Raw genomic sequence first — 16815 nt, 5'->3', positions numbered from 1 at the left:
CCCCTGGAGCACACAGAGCACGTCCCGTCTGCCGTGCCCAGGCCCAGTCCGCCTTGTGGTGCAGCTGCTGCGTGCTGGGTTCCTGGGCTGCTGCTGTCCAGCATCAGTGGCAGGCATCGCCCACGGACTCCATGACGGGCACCGAGCACACCTGCTACCACGCTTCCCTGAATGATCCTCACAAGGACCCCAGTGCACCAAGCAATGCGCTACTCACATTGTATAGTGCAGAATCCAACCCAGGCTAAACAACAACACACAGAGGAGATTACTGGGTATACACGAGATCAGTGTGCAGAAATTCGCGTCTAGAGGAAGCCAGTTCTGAGAAAAGCTGACCTTGTCCTTGGGAAGTTTTGGTTCTGGAGTTGCTTGCTTTCCCAGGCTGGAGCATCAGAGTGATGCCAGCAGCCAACGTGGGGAAACTGCCATCAAGTCAGCAATGTAAAGACTTTCATTATCAAGTCTGTTCATGGTGTCGCAGAGCGATATCCTTCCCCAGCCACGTCCAGTCAGTGCTGCATGAAGAAGAGCTAACTCCGGGCAAACGATCGGTGCTTCATCTTCAAGACACTGAACTGTGGGAGTCGGCAGCCTCCCTGACTCTGGTTGGCTCAAACGTTGCGCAGCACAGCGTCCGGCTCCATGCCTGCCCCTGGACTCGCCTTCTGCTTTTGGCTCACTTTTAATGTGTCCTATCGTCTGTCGTTCCCATGCCCGAATGAGAGTACCTCCACAGGCACAAGCAGAGACGGAGAAAGCACATTGCGGCTGGGACAGACCACAGTGCCCTCGATCCCACGGTGCTGCCTGCAGGTGCCGTGGATCTGAGTGCACAGCGCCCCACCCCCTCTCCAGCCTGCAGGTGCCGTGATCTGAGCGCACAGCGCCCCACCCCCTCTCCAGCCTGCAGGTGCCGTGATCTGAGCGCACAGCGCCCCACCCCCTCTCCAGCCTGCAGGTGCCGTGGAGCTGAGCGCCCAGCGCCCCACCCCCTCTCCAGCCTGCAGGTGCCGTGGAGCTGAGCGCCCAGCGCCCCACCCCCCTCTCCAGCGACGCCAGCTTCCCTCGCTCTTCTCTCACAGCTCTCTGAAGAAAGGTCAGTGGGAGCTATTTGTTCAAGTTCCCGATACAGTTTTCCAAGATTACTGACTTGACCATAAATTAATGTTGTCTGGGTGTCCTGTTCCTGGTTCCCAGCGTGTGTCTAATGCCGGACGGATGCCTGTCCTAGACCGGGACTTGACGTACACACTCAGCACTTGCTGAACTCTGTGGTTCTGATACCTGACCTCTCTCCACCAAAACACCCACCAGTCTCTCTCCTAGCTCTGTCTCTCACTGGATTGACTTCTAGTCTCATTCTTTACAGTGTCTGCCAGTCACCACCCTTCCCAGGGACAGCACTGCCTGGATGAGCCGCCCAAGACTGGTTAACAGCTGGCTGCACAAACGCCAGATGACACTAAATGGTGCTTCCAAACATGAGATTCGGCTGAGGAGAGTCAGGCAGCGGGTGCTAGAGATGGTAGACACATTCGCATGACTGCTATCCCAGACTCAGCACATACGTGAGAACATTCTAGATAGGGGAGAATCCGGGAAAATGTAGTTAGCTGCATATTATTTTATGAACCCCAGAGAATATCAGAAAGTTGTTAAGCTCATAAATACACATCTGAAGAAAGGGGGGTATGAAAATATCCTCACACAGCTGAAGAATCGTCATGTTTCAGAGGAAATGGATCTGCTGGGGGTTGGAGAGAACAGGTGGTCCAAGCAGGCAGGTTCCAAGAACACAGCAAAGCACATGACTAGAAGAGGGAACACAGCATCAGCTCAACCTCCAGGGAGGGGAGGGGCTGGCCTCCCCCTGGCACCATCACTCCAACCCCAGCCAGGAGCACGTCAAGAAGGAGAGGGAAACGTACAGAGGCCCTGTGCTCTACCTAGACACAGATGCCCTTGGCCATGAGCCCAGACCTCTCCCAGGATCCTCCTCTCCCACCATCTCTTTCCCTGAACAGCAGCAGCAGGCACACTCCACTGCCTCCCGATACGTCCTTGTCCACACCCAACACCGACGCCCGCACATGTCTGCTTGATGATGAGTTCTAAATCTTCTTTTAATTGTTGACTGTGCTTGGTTTGGTTCCCAGCTTTATTGAGCAACAAACAAAAACTGGGTCCATGGCATAAAATGTGACGTCTTGCTATATATACACATTGTGAAGTGATTAACACAATCAAGCTAATGATCACATCCTTCGCCCGGTGTACACAGTTGGCTGGAATGTAAATTAATACCATTTATAAAAAAATCAGTCTGGAGTTACCTTAAAGAACTGTACGATCCAGAAATCCCAATTCTGGGTACATAATCCAGAGGAAATGAGGCCAGGCATTGTGACACAGTGGGTTAAGCTGCCACTTGAAAGCCTGTGTCCCACCTCAGAGTGCCAGTTTGAATCCCGGCTGTTCTGTTCCCAATCCAGCTTCCTGACAATGCATGCTGAGAAGTAGCAGATGATGGCGAAAGTGCTTGGGCCCTGCCATCCATGTGGTAGACCTGGATGGAGCTCCAGGCTCCTGGCTTTGGCTTGGTCCAGCCCTGGCTGCTGCAGTCATTTGGGAAGTGAACCAACAAATATAGGATCTCTCTCTCTCTTACTCACTCTCATTCTCACTCACACTCTGCCTTTCAAGCAGATGAAAATCAATTTTTTTACAACAAAAGGAAATCGGTGTCTTGATTTCACTCCTATGTATCTGCACTATCATTCCAGCAAAGAATTATTCAAACTAACCAGTGTGGGAACAACCTAAGTGTCCCTGAATGGATGGATGGATGGAGAAAGTGTGATGTGGACAGTTACACACACACACACACACACAGTGAAGTTCTCTTCAGCCTTAACAAAGAAGGAAATCCCAGGGCCAGTGTTGTAACAATAACGGGTTAAGTTGCCACCTGCAATGCAGGCTTCTCATATGGGTGCTGGTTTGAGTCTCAGTTGCACCACTTCTAATCCAGCTCCCTGCTAAGGTGCCTGGGAAAGCAGCAGAAGATGGCCCTGCACCCATGTGGGATACCCAAGTAACGCCCCTGGCTTTGGCCTGGCCCGGCCTCAGCTGTTGTGGTCATTTGGGGAGTGAACCAGTAGATGGAAGATCTGTCTCTAGCTGCCTTTCAAATAATAAAATGAATCTTAAAAAAAAAAAAAAAAAAAAAAAAAAAAAAAAACAGGAAATCCCACCACTTGTGACAACATGGACGGACCTGGAGGGTATCATGCTAAGTGAAATAAACCAGACACAGATGGAGAAGCCTTGCACGACCTCACCTACAGGTGGAATTTCCACAATTAAATGCATAAGAACAAAGTAGAACCGTGGTTACTGGGGGTCAGGGTGGGGGAAGGGAGATGCACTGTCAAGTGCAAGATGACTCAGTTCTGGGGACTGTGCAGCAGAGCGACTGGAGTTGGCGATGACGTAACTGGAATTCGAAAGAGCGGATCTCACGTGCCCTGAGCACACACCGGACTGAACCCGCAGGGGTGCCCCGGGGAGGGGGGCACGGGGGGCACAGGAGGTTCAGACCCTGAGTCCTCACACACCGTGAGCAGAGGCCTCTCGTCTGCAGATTCCATTAATCTTCAATTATGTGGGAAAAAACTGCACCTGCCCTGAACACACAGATTGTTTCTTGCTATCACTCCATGAATGATATAACAACTATTTCCACAGCATGACATGGTATCACACATGTAATCGTGGGATGGGAGGATAGTGTGGGTTCTACATAAATGCTGCTTTTTATACATAAGACGTGGGCATCGGAGGACTGTGATGTTACTGGCCCTGGATCCACTGCCCAGCTCACACTGTGGGGTGAAGCCTCCAACAACAACCACCACCCATTGTCATTGCCGCCCACCAGCCAGAGCCTCGGGCAGTTTGTATGAATTCTCAGCCCCAGAGCGACTTGGTCTTCGCTACCATCACACACGTTTACAGGAGAGGCACCTGGAGCACAGGTATTTGAAGAAACATCCTGAGACTGACAGCAGCAGCGTGCTGGGACCCAAGCTCCGGGCTGGGACGCCACAGTGCATTTTCCTTTCTTTCTTCCTTTCTTTGAAAGTCAGTTACTCAGAGAGAAGGAGAGGCAGAGAGGGAGGGAGGGAGGGAGAGAGAGGTCTTCCATCTGCTGGTTCACTCCCCAGTTGGCAGCAATGGCCAGAGCTGTACTCATCTGAAGCCAGGAGCTTCTTCTGGGTCTCCCATGCGGGTGCAGGGGCCCAAGGACGTGGGCCATCTTCTACTGCTCTCCCAGGTCATAGCAGAGAGCTGGATCAGAGCTGGAGCAGAAGTGGAGCAGGTGGTTCTTGAACCAGTGCCCACATGGGATGCCAGCACTACAGGCGGTGGCTTTACCTGCTCCGCCACAGCGCCGGCCCCCACAATCCATTTTATACCAGCATTTCATGCATTTCCCTTTGGCACGCACGTCTGATGTTCCAAAGAACGTTCCATTCCGCCGGAGGGAGACGGGCTGCAGGCTAAGCGCCTCTGCCCTGCTCACTCCGCTGCACAGATCTGCAAGCATCTCTGTAGAGATCCAGCTACAAGATTTTCAACTCCCAGGGGTGGATCTATTTTTGACCAAGTTGCCTAAATGTCTTTTCTCACACTGATTCGCTGAGTCATTGCTGAAGATTCAAGGCGGTGCTCCAACATCTGCTTGCTGCACCCTCCCTCCTGCTATGAATTCATCACCTGTCACTTTGTAGCGCATTTCCTGGATTCGTGTCCTTTTGGGGGGCGTTCATCCAGGAGGTGAGTGTGCACCTGGTCTCCTGCCTCCCAGTGGAGTGACTGGCTGCCCTGTGGTTGGCAGTTCCCAGCAAGCCATACCCTAGCCCGGTTCCCCTGAGACATTTCCCCAGGCGCTAAGCTGGTGCTGAAAGCCCTGCTAAGCACACGACTATGGGGCGCTTGCTCACCTTCGCGAGTCAGCTGGCAGCACTGGAGAGCGGTAGATTCTTGCAGCGAAAAGGAACCCCAGGAGGCTGGGAGCTTGGACACACCCCGTGTTCCAGAAGCCCAAACCGGAACAGAGGAAGCCGCTGCTGACGCAGGGAGAGTCCTCCCACCCTGAGGCCCAGATCTCTGCCCGTCTCCTCCCATCACCCGTCAGCCGGGCACTGGAACTCTCAGCGCTGAGCACTTCCGCGAGCGCCCGCAGTGCTGACCGCACAGGATGGAGGATCAGTGAGAGCAGCCGGCAGGGGAACCCACCGCCGCGGCAGGCAGCTGCCCTCCCCTCCTGCCCCTCACCTGTGGGCAGGAGCCCCTGCAGGCTGCGCTCCAACCCGGGACTCAGGCGCACAAAGCCACTGTGCAAATGCCCGGGCTCTGCAGGTCACAGCGGCCACTGCTGCCTTCAAGGGGCCACAGCTTGCATCTGGCTCTGGCTTTCTATCATCAACATAATTCACACAGAGTCCACATTCAGCCAGAACACACGGACTCTGCAGCCTCCCCCCCGCCCCCCCAGGCCCGGGTGCGGTCCTACTCCATGCTCAGCGCTGCCGAAGATGCCTGGGCACTGTCCATTCTGCCGCACGTAAAACATGTATGGAATCTGAATGCTTCTAATACTAAACAATACTACACTAAGGTACTCTCTTTTTAAACATTTTTAGAGAGAAAAGAGTGATAGATTTACACTACCAGGGAGGGAGGGAGGGAGAGAGAGAGAAAGAAAGAGACAGCACTCCCATGCACTGATTCCCAAATGCCCACAACAGCCGGGGCCGGAGCCTAAGCATTGAGCAGGGACACATCCACATCTCACACCCTGGGCAGGAACCAAGCACGTGAGCCCTCACTGCCTCGCAGAGTCTGCGCTGGCAGCATGCTAGAACTGAGAGCTGTGCGGACGTTCACGTCGCTCCTGGCTCATCTCCTATGTCCTTGGAGGAGGATAAGAGCTTCCCTAAAAGCAATATCTAGTAATAACCCAAACCTGCTTACCGCGGCTGCATTCCGTACAGGAAGTCATGCCCTCACAAGGCCTGCGTGGGCAGAAGCAGTCCCGCAGCCATGTCCAATACTCAGGAGGCGCTGGCCTCACTGTGAACACTGGGGCAGTGTCCACTACACGGTGTGGGACCTGGACGAGGAGACGCCCACCTCCGACACTGCTAACTGCTGTCACTGCCACAACTACCCAATAAAAGAAAAATAAAATTTCCCTGTCCTATTTTTATTCTCTCTTCCTCCATGAAAACGCCTTGTTATTTACGATGTTCTGTTTAAATCTTCTGTTTTTTATTTTTATTTTGTTATTCGTATTAAAATAAATTTCCTTTCATGTTCACTATTTTATATCTCTAATATTTTAATTCAATAGAATTATACCAACTTAAAAAGTTGTAATAACGAAAAAAGCAAATATTTGTTTCATTGCATATTTATCTTTATTACAGAATAGAGCTATATAATGGGATATATTATAATATCCCTATAATAACGTGACAAAAACTCATTTAAGTAACACATGTATTGAATACCTCCTATGGATAAGACTTCAGAAGACACAAAGGCCAGTAGTATAAATATTTATGTTTCTATTCTGCAAGAGATATAAACAACAATAATGCAAAGTGCTAACTGCTGTAATGACCTCTCAGTGCCTAGAAAAGATTTGTCACAATAGGACTGCTTGCTAGGAGCGGATTTATGGGTAGATTTTAGAAGCCACTGACTTGTGCTGAGGATTCCAATGGCGGTGACCCATTGCTGGGCCCTGAGAGCTGAGCAAAAAGGCTTCAGGTGGTGAAGAGAAGACCGGCGGTCTCCAGAGAGGCCCAGCAGGTGGCAGGGCCCACGGTGGGGCGTGGCCGACAGGTGTGATAGCCAGTCTCTCCAGCTCTCCTATTATCTCCCTGCCTGGACTACATGGCCCAGCTCCCACGAGCCTGGGGGTGCACGTCTCACACCCCAAACCACAGAAATGCCTTCTTCCGGAAAGTCCACCTTTCCTCTCATTTCCACTCGTCCATTCTGAACAATAGCCCGAGTCCCCAGTCCTTCAAGATGGTACTGCAACGTCCTATTCTCAGCAGTTCTGCACACACCAGACTCAGCTGGTGTCAGCCCCCTGAGCTATCACCATAACAATGTCCTGCACTAGCTGCTGTCCACATCTCCCTCACTCAGCCTTCACTGTATGCTTATAGCACTTAACCAACTCACCTACGTTATCCAATCTGTCGGTGAACAACTGTTGTTAATACTCTTAAAGTCCACTTTATTTCTATAGAATTAAAACCAGTACCGTTCGCTCTTTCATCTCTGGGTCAATTATTCAAAGCATCTCTCCCAGTCTTTCCAGCTAACTTTTTATTTATGATGTTCTTAAAAAAAAAAAAAAAACTCTTAGTTTTATTAGTTTTCTCTATCATTTTTCTATTTTCAATTTTGTCTCTGTTCTAATCATTGCTATTTCCTTCAATCTTGCAGCTTAGTATTTAGTTAATTCTTTCTCTGCTTCTTCTTTTTCTAGATCTAGTAAAATCAGGTGGTTGAGTTGACATCTTTCTTCATTTAGATCAGCTTCAGGCAGGTATAAATTTCCCTCACAGCACTGCTTTTGCTGCATCCATTAAGGTTTGACATGGTGTGTTTCTATATTCATTTGCTTTTATATATTTTCTAATTTCTCTTGTGAGTTATTCTTCAACCCACTTGTTTAAGATTGGGCTGAATGGCGCTGTGGTGTAGCAGATAAAGCTGCCACCTGCAGTGTCAGCATCCCACATGGGCACCAGTTCAAGTCCTGGCTGCTCCACTTCCCATCCAGCTCTCTGCTATGGCCTGGGAATGCAGTAGAAGATGGCCCAGGTCCTGGGGCCCCTGCACCCTCATAGGAGACCTGGAGGAAGCTCCTGGCTCTGGATCAGCACAACTCCAGCCATTGCAGACAATTAGGGAGCGAACCAGTGAATGGAAGACACCTCTCCACCCCACCCCATCTCTGCCTCTTTGTAACTCTACCTTTCAAATAAATAAGTAAATAAATCTTAAAAAAAGAAGAGATTGGACTGACTTCCACGTTTGTGGACTTTCTACTTTTCCCTCTGCTGGTATTTCACCTTTATGATCAGAAAAGATTTTTCATGATTGCAATTCTTTCAAGTTTATTAATACTTGTTTGTGGCTAACACACAGTTTCTCCTGGAGAATTTTCAATGTGCACTTGAGAAAAATGTGTATTGTGCTGCTTTGGAAAGGAAAAGGAATGTTCTGTACAGGTCTTCTTGGTCTACAGTATTTCAATTCTCCTATTTCCTTACTGAGTGTCTGGCTGCTCTATTCATTATTGAAAGTTGAGGTACTTAAGATCCCTACTATTATTATAGAGGTATCTATGTCTTCCTTTAATTCTGTAGTTTCTCCATAGATTTAGGAACTCTGGTATTTGGTACACATGTTCGTAACTGGTATATCATCTTGGTGATTTGACTCTTTCATCTTTATAAAATGCCTCTGTCTCTTCTAAGATTTTCTAATTTAAAATGTATTTAATCAGGGCTGGTGCTGTGGCATAGTAGGTTAAGCCTCCACCAACAGTGCCAGCATCCCATATGGGCACCAGTTTGAGTACCAGCTGCTTCACTTTCAATCCAGCTCTCTGCTGTTGTCTGGGAAAGCAGTAGAAGGTGGCCCAAGTGCTTGGGCCCCTGCACCCACGTGGGAGACCTAGAGGAAGCTCCTGGCTTTGGATCAACCCAGCTCGGGCCACTGCGACCACCTGGGGAGTGAACCAGCGGCTGGAACACCTCTCTCTGCGTCTGTAACCCTGCCTCTCAAATTAATAAATAAATCTTCAAAACATTTAATCAGACATCCAGAAATCTCTTAATTTTTCTCATTTTTCAAGGTATGGTTTTGCCCGATAGAATTCTTGGTTGACAATTTTTCCTTTCAGTACTTGAAACATCTGTGTCATCCACTGCCTTCTGCTCCCTAAGGCCTCTGATGAGAAACCCGCGTATGTGACGAGTCACTTTTCTCTTGCCGCATTCCACGCTTGCCTTGGCTTTGGCTAGAAGGTGTGGGCCTGCTGCGTCCATCCTACTTGAGTCCACTAAGGCTGTCGTATTGACACGTCCATGTCTCTCCTCAAATGTGGAGAGTTTTGACCACTGTTTCTTCTGGTAATGCTTCTGCCCTTTCTCTACTCACTCTTGAGACTTCCACAATGCGCACATTGATCATCTCGATCCACCTGAGGGATCTCATAAATCTTAGATCCTGGGCCGGCGCCGCGGCTCACTAGGCTAATCCTCCGCCTAGCGGCGCCGGCACACCGGGTTCTAGTCCCGGTTGGGGCGCCGGATTCTGTCCTGGTTGCCCCTCTTCCAGGCCAGCCCTCTGCTGTGGCCAGGGAGTGCAGTGGAGGATGGCCCAGGTGCTTGGGCCCTGCACCCCATGGGAGACCAGGAAAAAGCACCTGGCTCCTGGCTCCTGCCATCGGATCAGCGCGGTGCGCCGGCCGCAGCGCGCCGGCCGCGGCGGCCATTGGAGGGTGAACCAACGGCAAAGGAAGACCTTTCTCACCTGTCTCTCTCTCTCACTGTCCACTCTGCCTGTCAAAAAAAAAAAAAAAAAAAAGAAATCTTAGATCCTGCTCACTCTTCCTTCCATTCCTCAGATTCAATAATACCAGATGACTGATCTACAAGTTTACTGAGCCTGCCTCCTGCATGTTTAGGTCTGCTGTTAAATCCAGATAGCTAATCTTTCAACTCAGTTGTTATATATTGCAGGTCAAAATTTTCTGATGCTTTTGTAACTTCTATCTTTTTTGCATTTTTTATGAAAATCTGCTTAGCCCCTCTACAGTTACCATGGTATTTGATTATATTCTATTTGATTATATAGATTATATATATTATATTTGCTTATACTTCTATTCTGCAGCTGGGGAGTCATCAAACTCTTCGTGTTCCTGTATCCCAGGTCACCTTACTAAGGTGATTAACCAGGTGTCCTGCGTCCCCGTTCTCCTCAACAGCCTCTGTTCTCTGCACCTCCATTTCCTCTTGAGATCACCTGAGATTCCCACGCCCACTTTGCTGCTCCTCAAGGCTTCCACCTCAGTGCCATCCGCTCTTGTCACCTGTTCTGTATGAACAACATGTTTTATACTTCATCGATCTCAAACTCCGCCTTCATTTCCTGAGCCATATTGTTCTCACCTCCTACCTCCTGCTCCCCACCCACCAGCAATATCCACTCCAGACCCTGAGACCCTCTCCAAGCAGGAGCTCCGCTCGCTGCATCTGACTCCGTCTCCAAACTGCAACCTGCAATAAGACATTTCAGTTTTTGTCTGTTTTAATGCCACCAAACATCACCCATTTCGTCCGAGTTAATTCCAAGCCATTAAGAGAACAAATAATGTCTGTGCATTGACTGGTCGCTGACCGCGTCCACTGAAGAAGTCTGGTAGGATACCTGTGCATCTCTGTGACCTCCAGCCATAGTTCTCTGCTCTCTCTGAAATATAATTTCCATATCACAGGTCATCCAATTTTTTTCTATTTCCTTAATTATTCATATCCATCTTTGTCCCAATGGTTTTACCTGTTTCTTAAAAAAATATATTTTCATTTTATTTGAAAGACAAAGAGGAAAATCTTCCTTCTACTGGTTCAATTACCAAATGCCTGCAACTGCTAGGACTGGGACAGGTGGAAGCCAAGAGCCCAGAACTCATCCAGGTCTCCCACATGGTGGCAAGAACCAAAATACTTGAGCCACCACCTGCTGCCTCTCAGGGCATGCGTAAGCAAGAAGCTGGAGGGAAGAGCAGAAAAGCTAGGACTTGACCAGGCACTTGGCATGGGATAAGGGGGTCCCACAAAGCAACTTAACTGCTGTGCCAAGTGTGCATCCCGACTCTTCAGAGGTCATAGCCAGCTGGCATGAAATCGTGCGACTTTCCTCTGAAATGCCGTGTTTCCTCCCCCCACCCCGCCCCCGTGTCATGGGAAGACATTCTCCCCTTTTCAAAATAAATCCATGCATTCAGATCCTTTCTCTGCCTCTTTCTAGGTCTCGAGCCATTAATTTCCTTCCTCTCGATTGTTCAAAACATGCCTCTCATTGCACGGCCTATCAGGACCTACCATTGCTCCTTATTTCACCCCAAGCACCTGTACGCACATATGCACACAGCCTGCTTCTCCTCTCCCCCCTGTTCACAGCCACACTTCTACAAAGCAAAGTCTGTTTAGTTTCCCAGGTCCTCCACACAATTCTGTGCCTCATCCCTCTGCTCTTCTTCCCACCCCTGCAGCTCTGCCAAACTTGCCCTCTGCAGGTCACCAGCCAAGTCCCTGCCGGCTCACTCTTCCGGGGACTCTGCCATCAATCATCATTTTTCTTGCCCTGCTGTTTGACTGCTGCCCCTCCTGGCCTCTGGGCCAAGGTCTCCCCACCTCAAGGGCTGCAGCTCCGTGTCCACTTCCCAGGGTCCTGTCTGTCACCCACTTTCCTTTGTGTCTTTACCCAACCCATGGAAGATCTCGCGTACCGGCCACCTTAATCATTCTTTATTAAGGTTAGCGTTAAGGTTACTCATAAATGTTCTACTGAACTGTCACATCCATTTTCCTGAGTCCTACTGCACATTCTCGTCTACGTGTGTGAACTGAACCAGCAGCTGCGACCCTGCACCGATCACCTGCCCCCTGTGAAGACATCGCTTCTTCCTGACATTTCTCATAATGCCACCAGGACCGAAAGGGAAGTCACTCAATCTAAAGAGGTCAGATTTCCATCTCTGGCTCTCAGAGGCGTTCCTATCCCCGCCTCAGTGCCCCGGCCTTCCTCCCTGTCTACCTGAACTTCTGCATTTTTTCCTCCAGATTTACCCTGGCCCTGCCTGCGTTATCTCCGTGAGCAGCATCCTTCCAGCAGGCCGACCACTGCCCCCAGCCCTCCCCAACTGCAACACGGCTTCCAGATCCTTCCTTTTAAATATCACTTTGCTCATGTCGTTCCTGTTCCCAAATGTCGGTAAACCACCTATTGACTATTGAAGCCCACCATCCCCCCCTGTCAGTCAAGGCCACGCAGAATCTGACCTCAAACAACCGTTCCTGAGAGCTCAAAAATGCTATCTCCGACTCAATGATGAGGTCAAACTGCGCTTGAATACAGCCTAAACCTGCACCGAGACTTCTCTTGCTAAGACCCAGACGACTTCCTGCCATCGACTAAACGTCTGCCCACCCTCCACGGGCCACACTGCTGAGGCCCACAAGTGCCTTCTTGGTCTGAAGTCCCAGTCATGAAGATGCTCATCAAACCAGGACCCCCGTGCTCCACGTGCCCACAGCCACACCTGGCAGGGGGGCGTCTGAACATCAGCTTTCTGATCAGTGAAGTGGGCGAACTGGCCTACTGCACAAAATGGATATGCAAATTAAATGAGACCATGCTTATGAAATGCCTAATGAAATGTCTGGTACATTTTGGACACTTTAAGGAATGTCACTTTGTGACCCTACTCTGGATGACTGTATACTTCCTTTGTGCTTCCCGTAGCCACGGTTTCCATTTTTATGTTATCCATCCTCATATTAAAATAATCGCAGTGCCACACGAAATCACATTTATTTTACTAAAAAATTGGTATATACGGGAAACAGCTATGGAAAAATGAGGTAAGGTTGAAGTAAAGTGATAATGTATTAGAGTTATTGTTTATATTGATTTTATGTGAATTAATGCTTCCCCAAATGTATTTTTGAATAAACTATGAGGGCTATTGCCTGCTGTTGCTTTTACCTCTCCTTCCTTTAAGAAACTGAATTAATTTGATAAATTATAAGTTATCCCACCAAAGAGAAACAAAGATCCCCTTAAACCAACACATTTACTCTGCATTCCAGAAATGGACCTGTGCCATTTAGCAAAATCAGAACGCGTAGGTAATGAATCAGGGACTGACACAGATAACTGATGAGCTGAGGGCTCCCCATCACTCAGAGCCTGACAGACCCCTTCCCAGGGACCAAGCGGAAGGGTGGCCTATGTTCTCTACTCCAGTATTCCACCCACAGGAGCCCAGCAAGTGGAATTATCTTGCTTTTGTGATACACTGAGGTTCAGAATGAAATAGCTTTAGGAGAGAATTCTCAGTCGCCGTTCATTCCCCTCATCTTACAGATGAGGTCAAGATCCAAGAAGGTAAAGACCCTTAACGTGCGTGTGTCTGTGGAGGCAGAGGGCGCCTACACCTTGTTACGTGTTCACAGACGGACGGCTGCCCCCTGGGGACTTCCCACTGCCCGGAGCTCTTCCCAGGGTCAAAGCCTTCTCTGCTTCTCTCACAGCACCGTCTTTGGAAGAGGGGAGTTAAAAAACGTGGGCAGCAACAGTACCGTATCGTCGCCAGTCCGCAGCAGGGGGCAAATGCCGCCAGAGCACAAGGTTGTTGAGGTGATTCACGCAGGAAGGCAGGGAGTGGAAGCTCTTCTGATTGTACCACACCTGGAAAAGAAAGACTTCGTGGCTCTCACGACACTAGTTCCCGCGTCTGGTCTGGGGCGCAGGGAGTGCGGGCGTCAATTTGTTTGGACGGCGCCTAACACAGGACGCAAAGTGACACTCCTGCCTGGCTGGCAGTGCGCAGCCAATCCTGCCTGCTAATTTTATATTTATCTCAAGCATATAATTTACAGCTAAAAATAGATTAATTTTTCCCAGAACAAATGTGAATGTTGCTCTATAATTACATTCTCAAAGGGAAAGGGGAACGGAAGCCCATCATTTTTTGCTTTCTTCATTGGTAAGCTAATGAAATTTGACCGGCAAATTAAAAGTGTGGTAGATGATCAGAAAAAATGATAACTCCCAAATTAATAACCGAACATGGAACATTATTTCTCAAAATAAATTGGGCTGAACATGTGTTGAGTGTGGAGAATAAAGTCGCCTGTCTGTCAGGGAGAGGAGAGAAAGATTATATTATTAAGATGGGATCACAAGTACCACACGACGCACTACTCGAATCATCAGCCTCTATATTTCAAAATGTCACTATCTTAAAGAAAAATTTAAGCTGGTGTCTAATAGCAAATCAGTCAGTGCCTTTTGATCTTCATTCTGCAGAATGAAAAGCCGGCTGCCCCGGCCACCGCTGTGCCTTCTAACAGACAATGCGCGGGAACCCAGGACAGCCACACAGAGGAGCCTCGTGACTTCTCGCCACGTCTGTGAGAAGTCAGGACGCAAGCCTGTTGGCTTCCAAGCCTGTTTCCCTTCCCCGGCCATACGACAGCTGATTCTTTTCAACCAGGGTCCTGGGCGGCAGACTGTGTTCATGGAAACAGTTTAGTAAAATATTGCTCAAGTGGTTAAAAAACAAGAACAAAGCGCCGTGAACAAGACAGCGTTCTCCCACTCTTCCTCAGCCCACTCCATGCAGCAGTTCACACGAAGGCCCCCGTCTGCCACACCACTCACCACTTTTTTCTTAGGTTCACAGAGAAATCCTTGCCAGGTCCTCTTTAACTCTAAGGGAAAGGGACGCTGTTGGAGACCTACAAACCACAGAGCCCAGGACGCTCTGCGTGGCCAAAGCTGAGTCCAATTAGAGTAGAACTGTGTGACCAAAGCATCTAGAACAACGTGGGGACGCAGTCCTCCAGGGCACACTGAAGCGGGACTTCCTGAGGACGTCGACCTGCAGAGCTCGGAGCACGCGTCACAGGAGAGTCCACCTCTGCACACTGCACGAAGATTCACTCCCACAGAGCTCCACACTCCACCTCTGCACACTAGACAAAGACTCACTCCCACAGAGCTCCACACTCCACCTCTGCACACTGCACGAAGACTCACTTCCACAGAGCTCCGCACTCCACCTCTGCACACTGCACGAAGGTTCACTCCCACAGAGCTCCACACTCCACCTCTGCACACTAGACAAAGATTCACTTCCACAGAGCTCCGCACTCCACCTCTGCACACTGCACGAAGACTCACTCCCACAGAGCTCCACACTCCACCTCTGCACACTGCACGAAGACTCACTCCCACAGAGCTCCACACTCCACCTCTGCACACTGCACGAAGGTTCACTCCCACAGAGCTCCACACTCCACCTCTGCACACTGCACGAAGGTTCACTCCCACAGAGCCCTGCACTCCACCTCTGCACACTGCACGAAGGTTCACTTCCACAGAGCTCCGCACTCCACCTCTGCACACTAGACAAAGACTCACTTCCTCAGAGCTCCGCACTCCACCTCTGCACACTGCACGAAGGTTCACTTCCACAGAGCTCTGCACTCCACCTCTGCACACTGCACGAAGACTCACTTCCACAGAGCTCCGCACTCCACCTCTGCACACTAGACAAAGACTCACTTCCTCAGAGCTCCGCACTCCACCTCTGCACACTGCACGAAGGTTCACTTCCACAGAGCTCTGCACTCCACCTCTGCACACTGCACGAAGACTCACTTCCACAGAGCTCCACACTCCACCTCTGCACACTGCACGAAGGTTCACTCCCACAGAGCTCCACACTCCACCTCTGCACACTGCACGAAGGTTCACTCCCACAGAGCCCTGCACTCCACCTCTGCACACTAGACAAAGACTCACTCCCACAGAGCTCCGCACTCCACCTCTGCACACTAGACAAAGACTCACTCCCACAGAGCTCCGCACTCCACCTCTGCACACTAGACAAAGACTCACTCCCACAGAGCTCCACACTCCACCTCTGCACACTGCACGAAGGTTCACTCCCACAGAGCCCTGCACTCCACCTCTGCACACTGCACGAAGACTCACTTCCACAGAGCTCCACACTCCACCTCTGCACACTAGACAAAGACTCACTTCCACAGAGCTCTGCACTCCACCTCTGCACACTAGACAAAGACTCACTTCCACAGAGCTCCGCACTCCACCTCTGCACACTAGACAAAGACTCACTTCCACAGAGCTCCACACTCCACCTCTGCACACTAGACAAAGACTCACTTCCACAGAGCTCCACACTCCACCTCTGCACACTAGACAAAGACTCACTTCCACAGAGCTCTGCACTCCACCTCTGCACACTAGACAAAGACTCACTCCCACAGAGCTCCGCACTCCACCTCTGCACACTAGACAAAGATTCACTCCCACAGAGCTCTGCACTCCACCTCTGCACACTAGACAAAGACTCACTCCCACAGAGCTCCACACTCCACCTCTGCACACTAGACAAAGATTCACTTCCACAGAGCTCCGCACTCCACCTCTGCACACTGCACGAAGGTTCACTCCCACAGAGCTCCACACTCCACCTCTGCACACTAGACAAAGACTCACTCCCACAGAGCTCCGCACTCCACCTCTGCACACTAGACAAAGACTCACTCCCACAGAGCTCCGCACTCCACCTCTGCACACTAGACAAAGATTCACTTCCACAGAGCTCCGCACTCCACCTCTGCACACTGCACGAAGGTTCACTCCCACAGAGCTCCACACTCCACCTCTGCACACTAGACAAAGACTCACTCCCACAGAGCTCCGCACTCCACCTCTGCACACTGCACAAAGGTTCACTCCCACAGAGCTCCACACTCCACCTCTGCACACTAGACAAAGACTCACTCCCACAGAGCTCCGCACTCCACCTCTGCACACTGCACAAAGACTCACTTCCACAGAGCTCCGCACTCCACCTCTGCACACTAGACAAAGACTCACTCCCACAGAGCT

General features: G+C 50.1%; 1 protein-coding gene across 1 annotated transcript in view; it reads right to left on the bottom strand.

Annotated features, from left to right (window-relative positions):
• LOC103345127 (ATP-binding cassette sub-family A member 13) overlaps positions 1–16815 on the bottom strand; it is a 347717-nt gene that overhangs the window by 104637 nt on the left and 226265 nt on the right. Inside the window, exon 40 of the mRNA XM_070059456.1 lies at positions 13470–13578. Within this exon, the coding sequence (XP_069915557.1) occupies positions 13470–13578 (109 nt within the window). The remainder of the gene's footprint in view (positions 1–13469; positions 13579–16815) is intronic.

Source organism: Oryctolagus cuniculus, chromosome 16 (genome assembly GCF_964237555.1).
Source record: "Oryctolagus cuniculus chromosome 16, mOryCun1.1, whole genome shotgun sequence".
NCBI lineage: Eukaryota > Metazoa > Chordata > Mammalia > Lagomorpha > Leporidae > Oryctolagus > Oryctolagus cuniculus.
The sequence above is the reverse complement of the archived record's forward strand: the minus strand, read 5'-3'. Positions and strand labels throughout refer to the sequence as shown.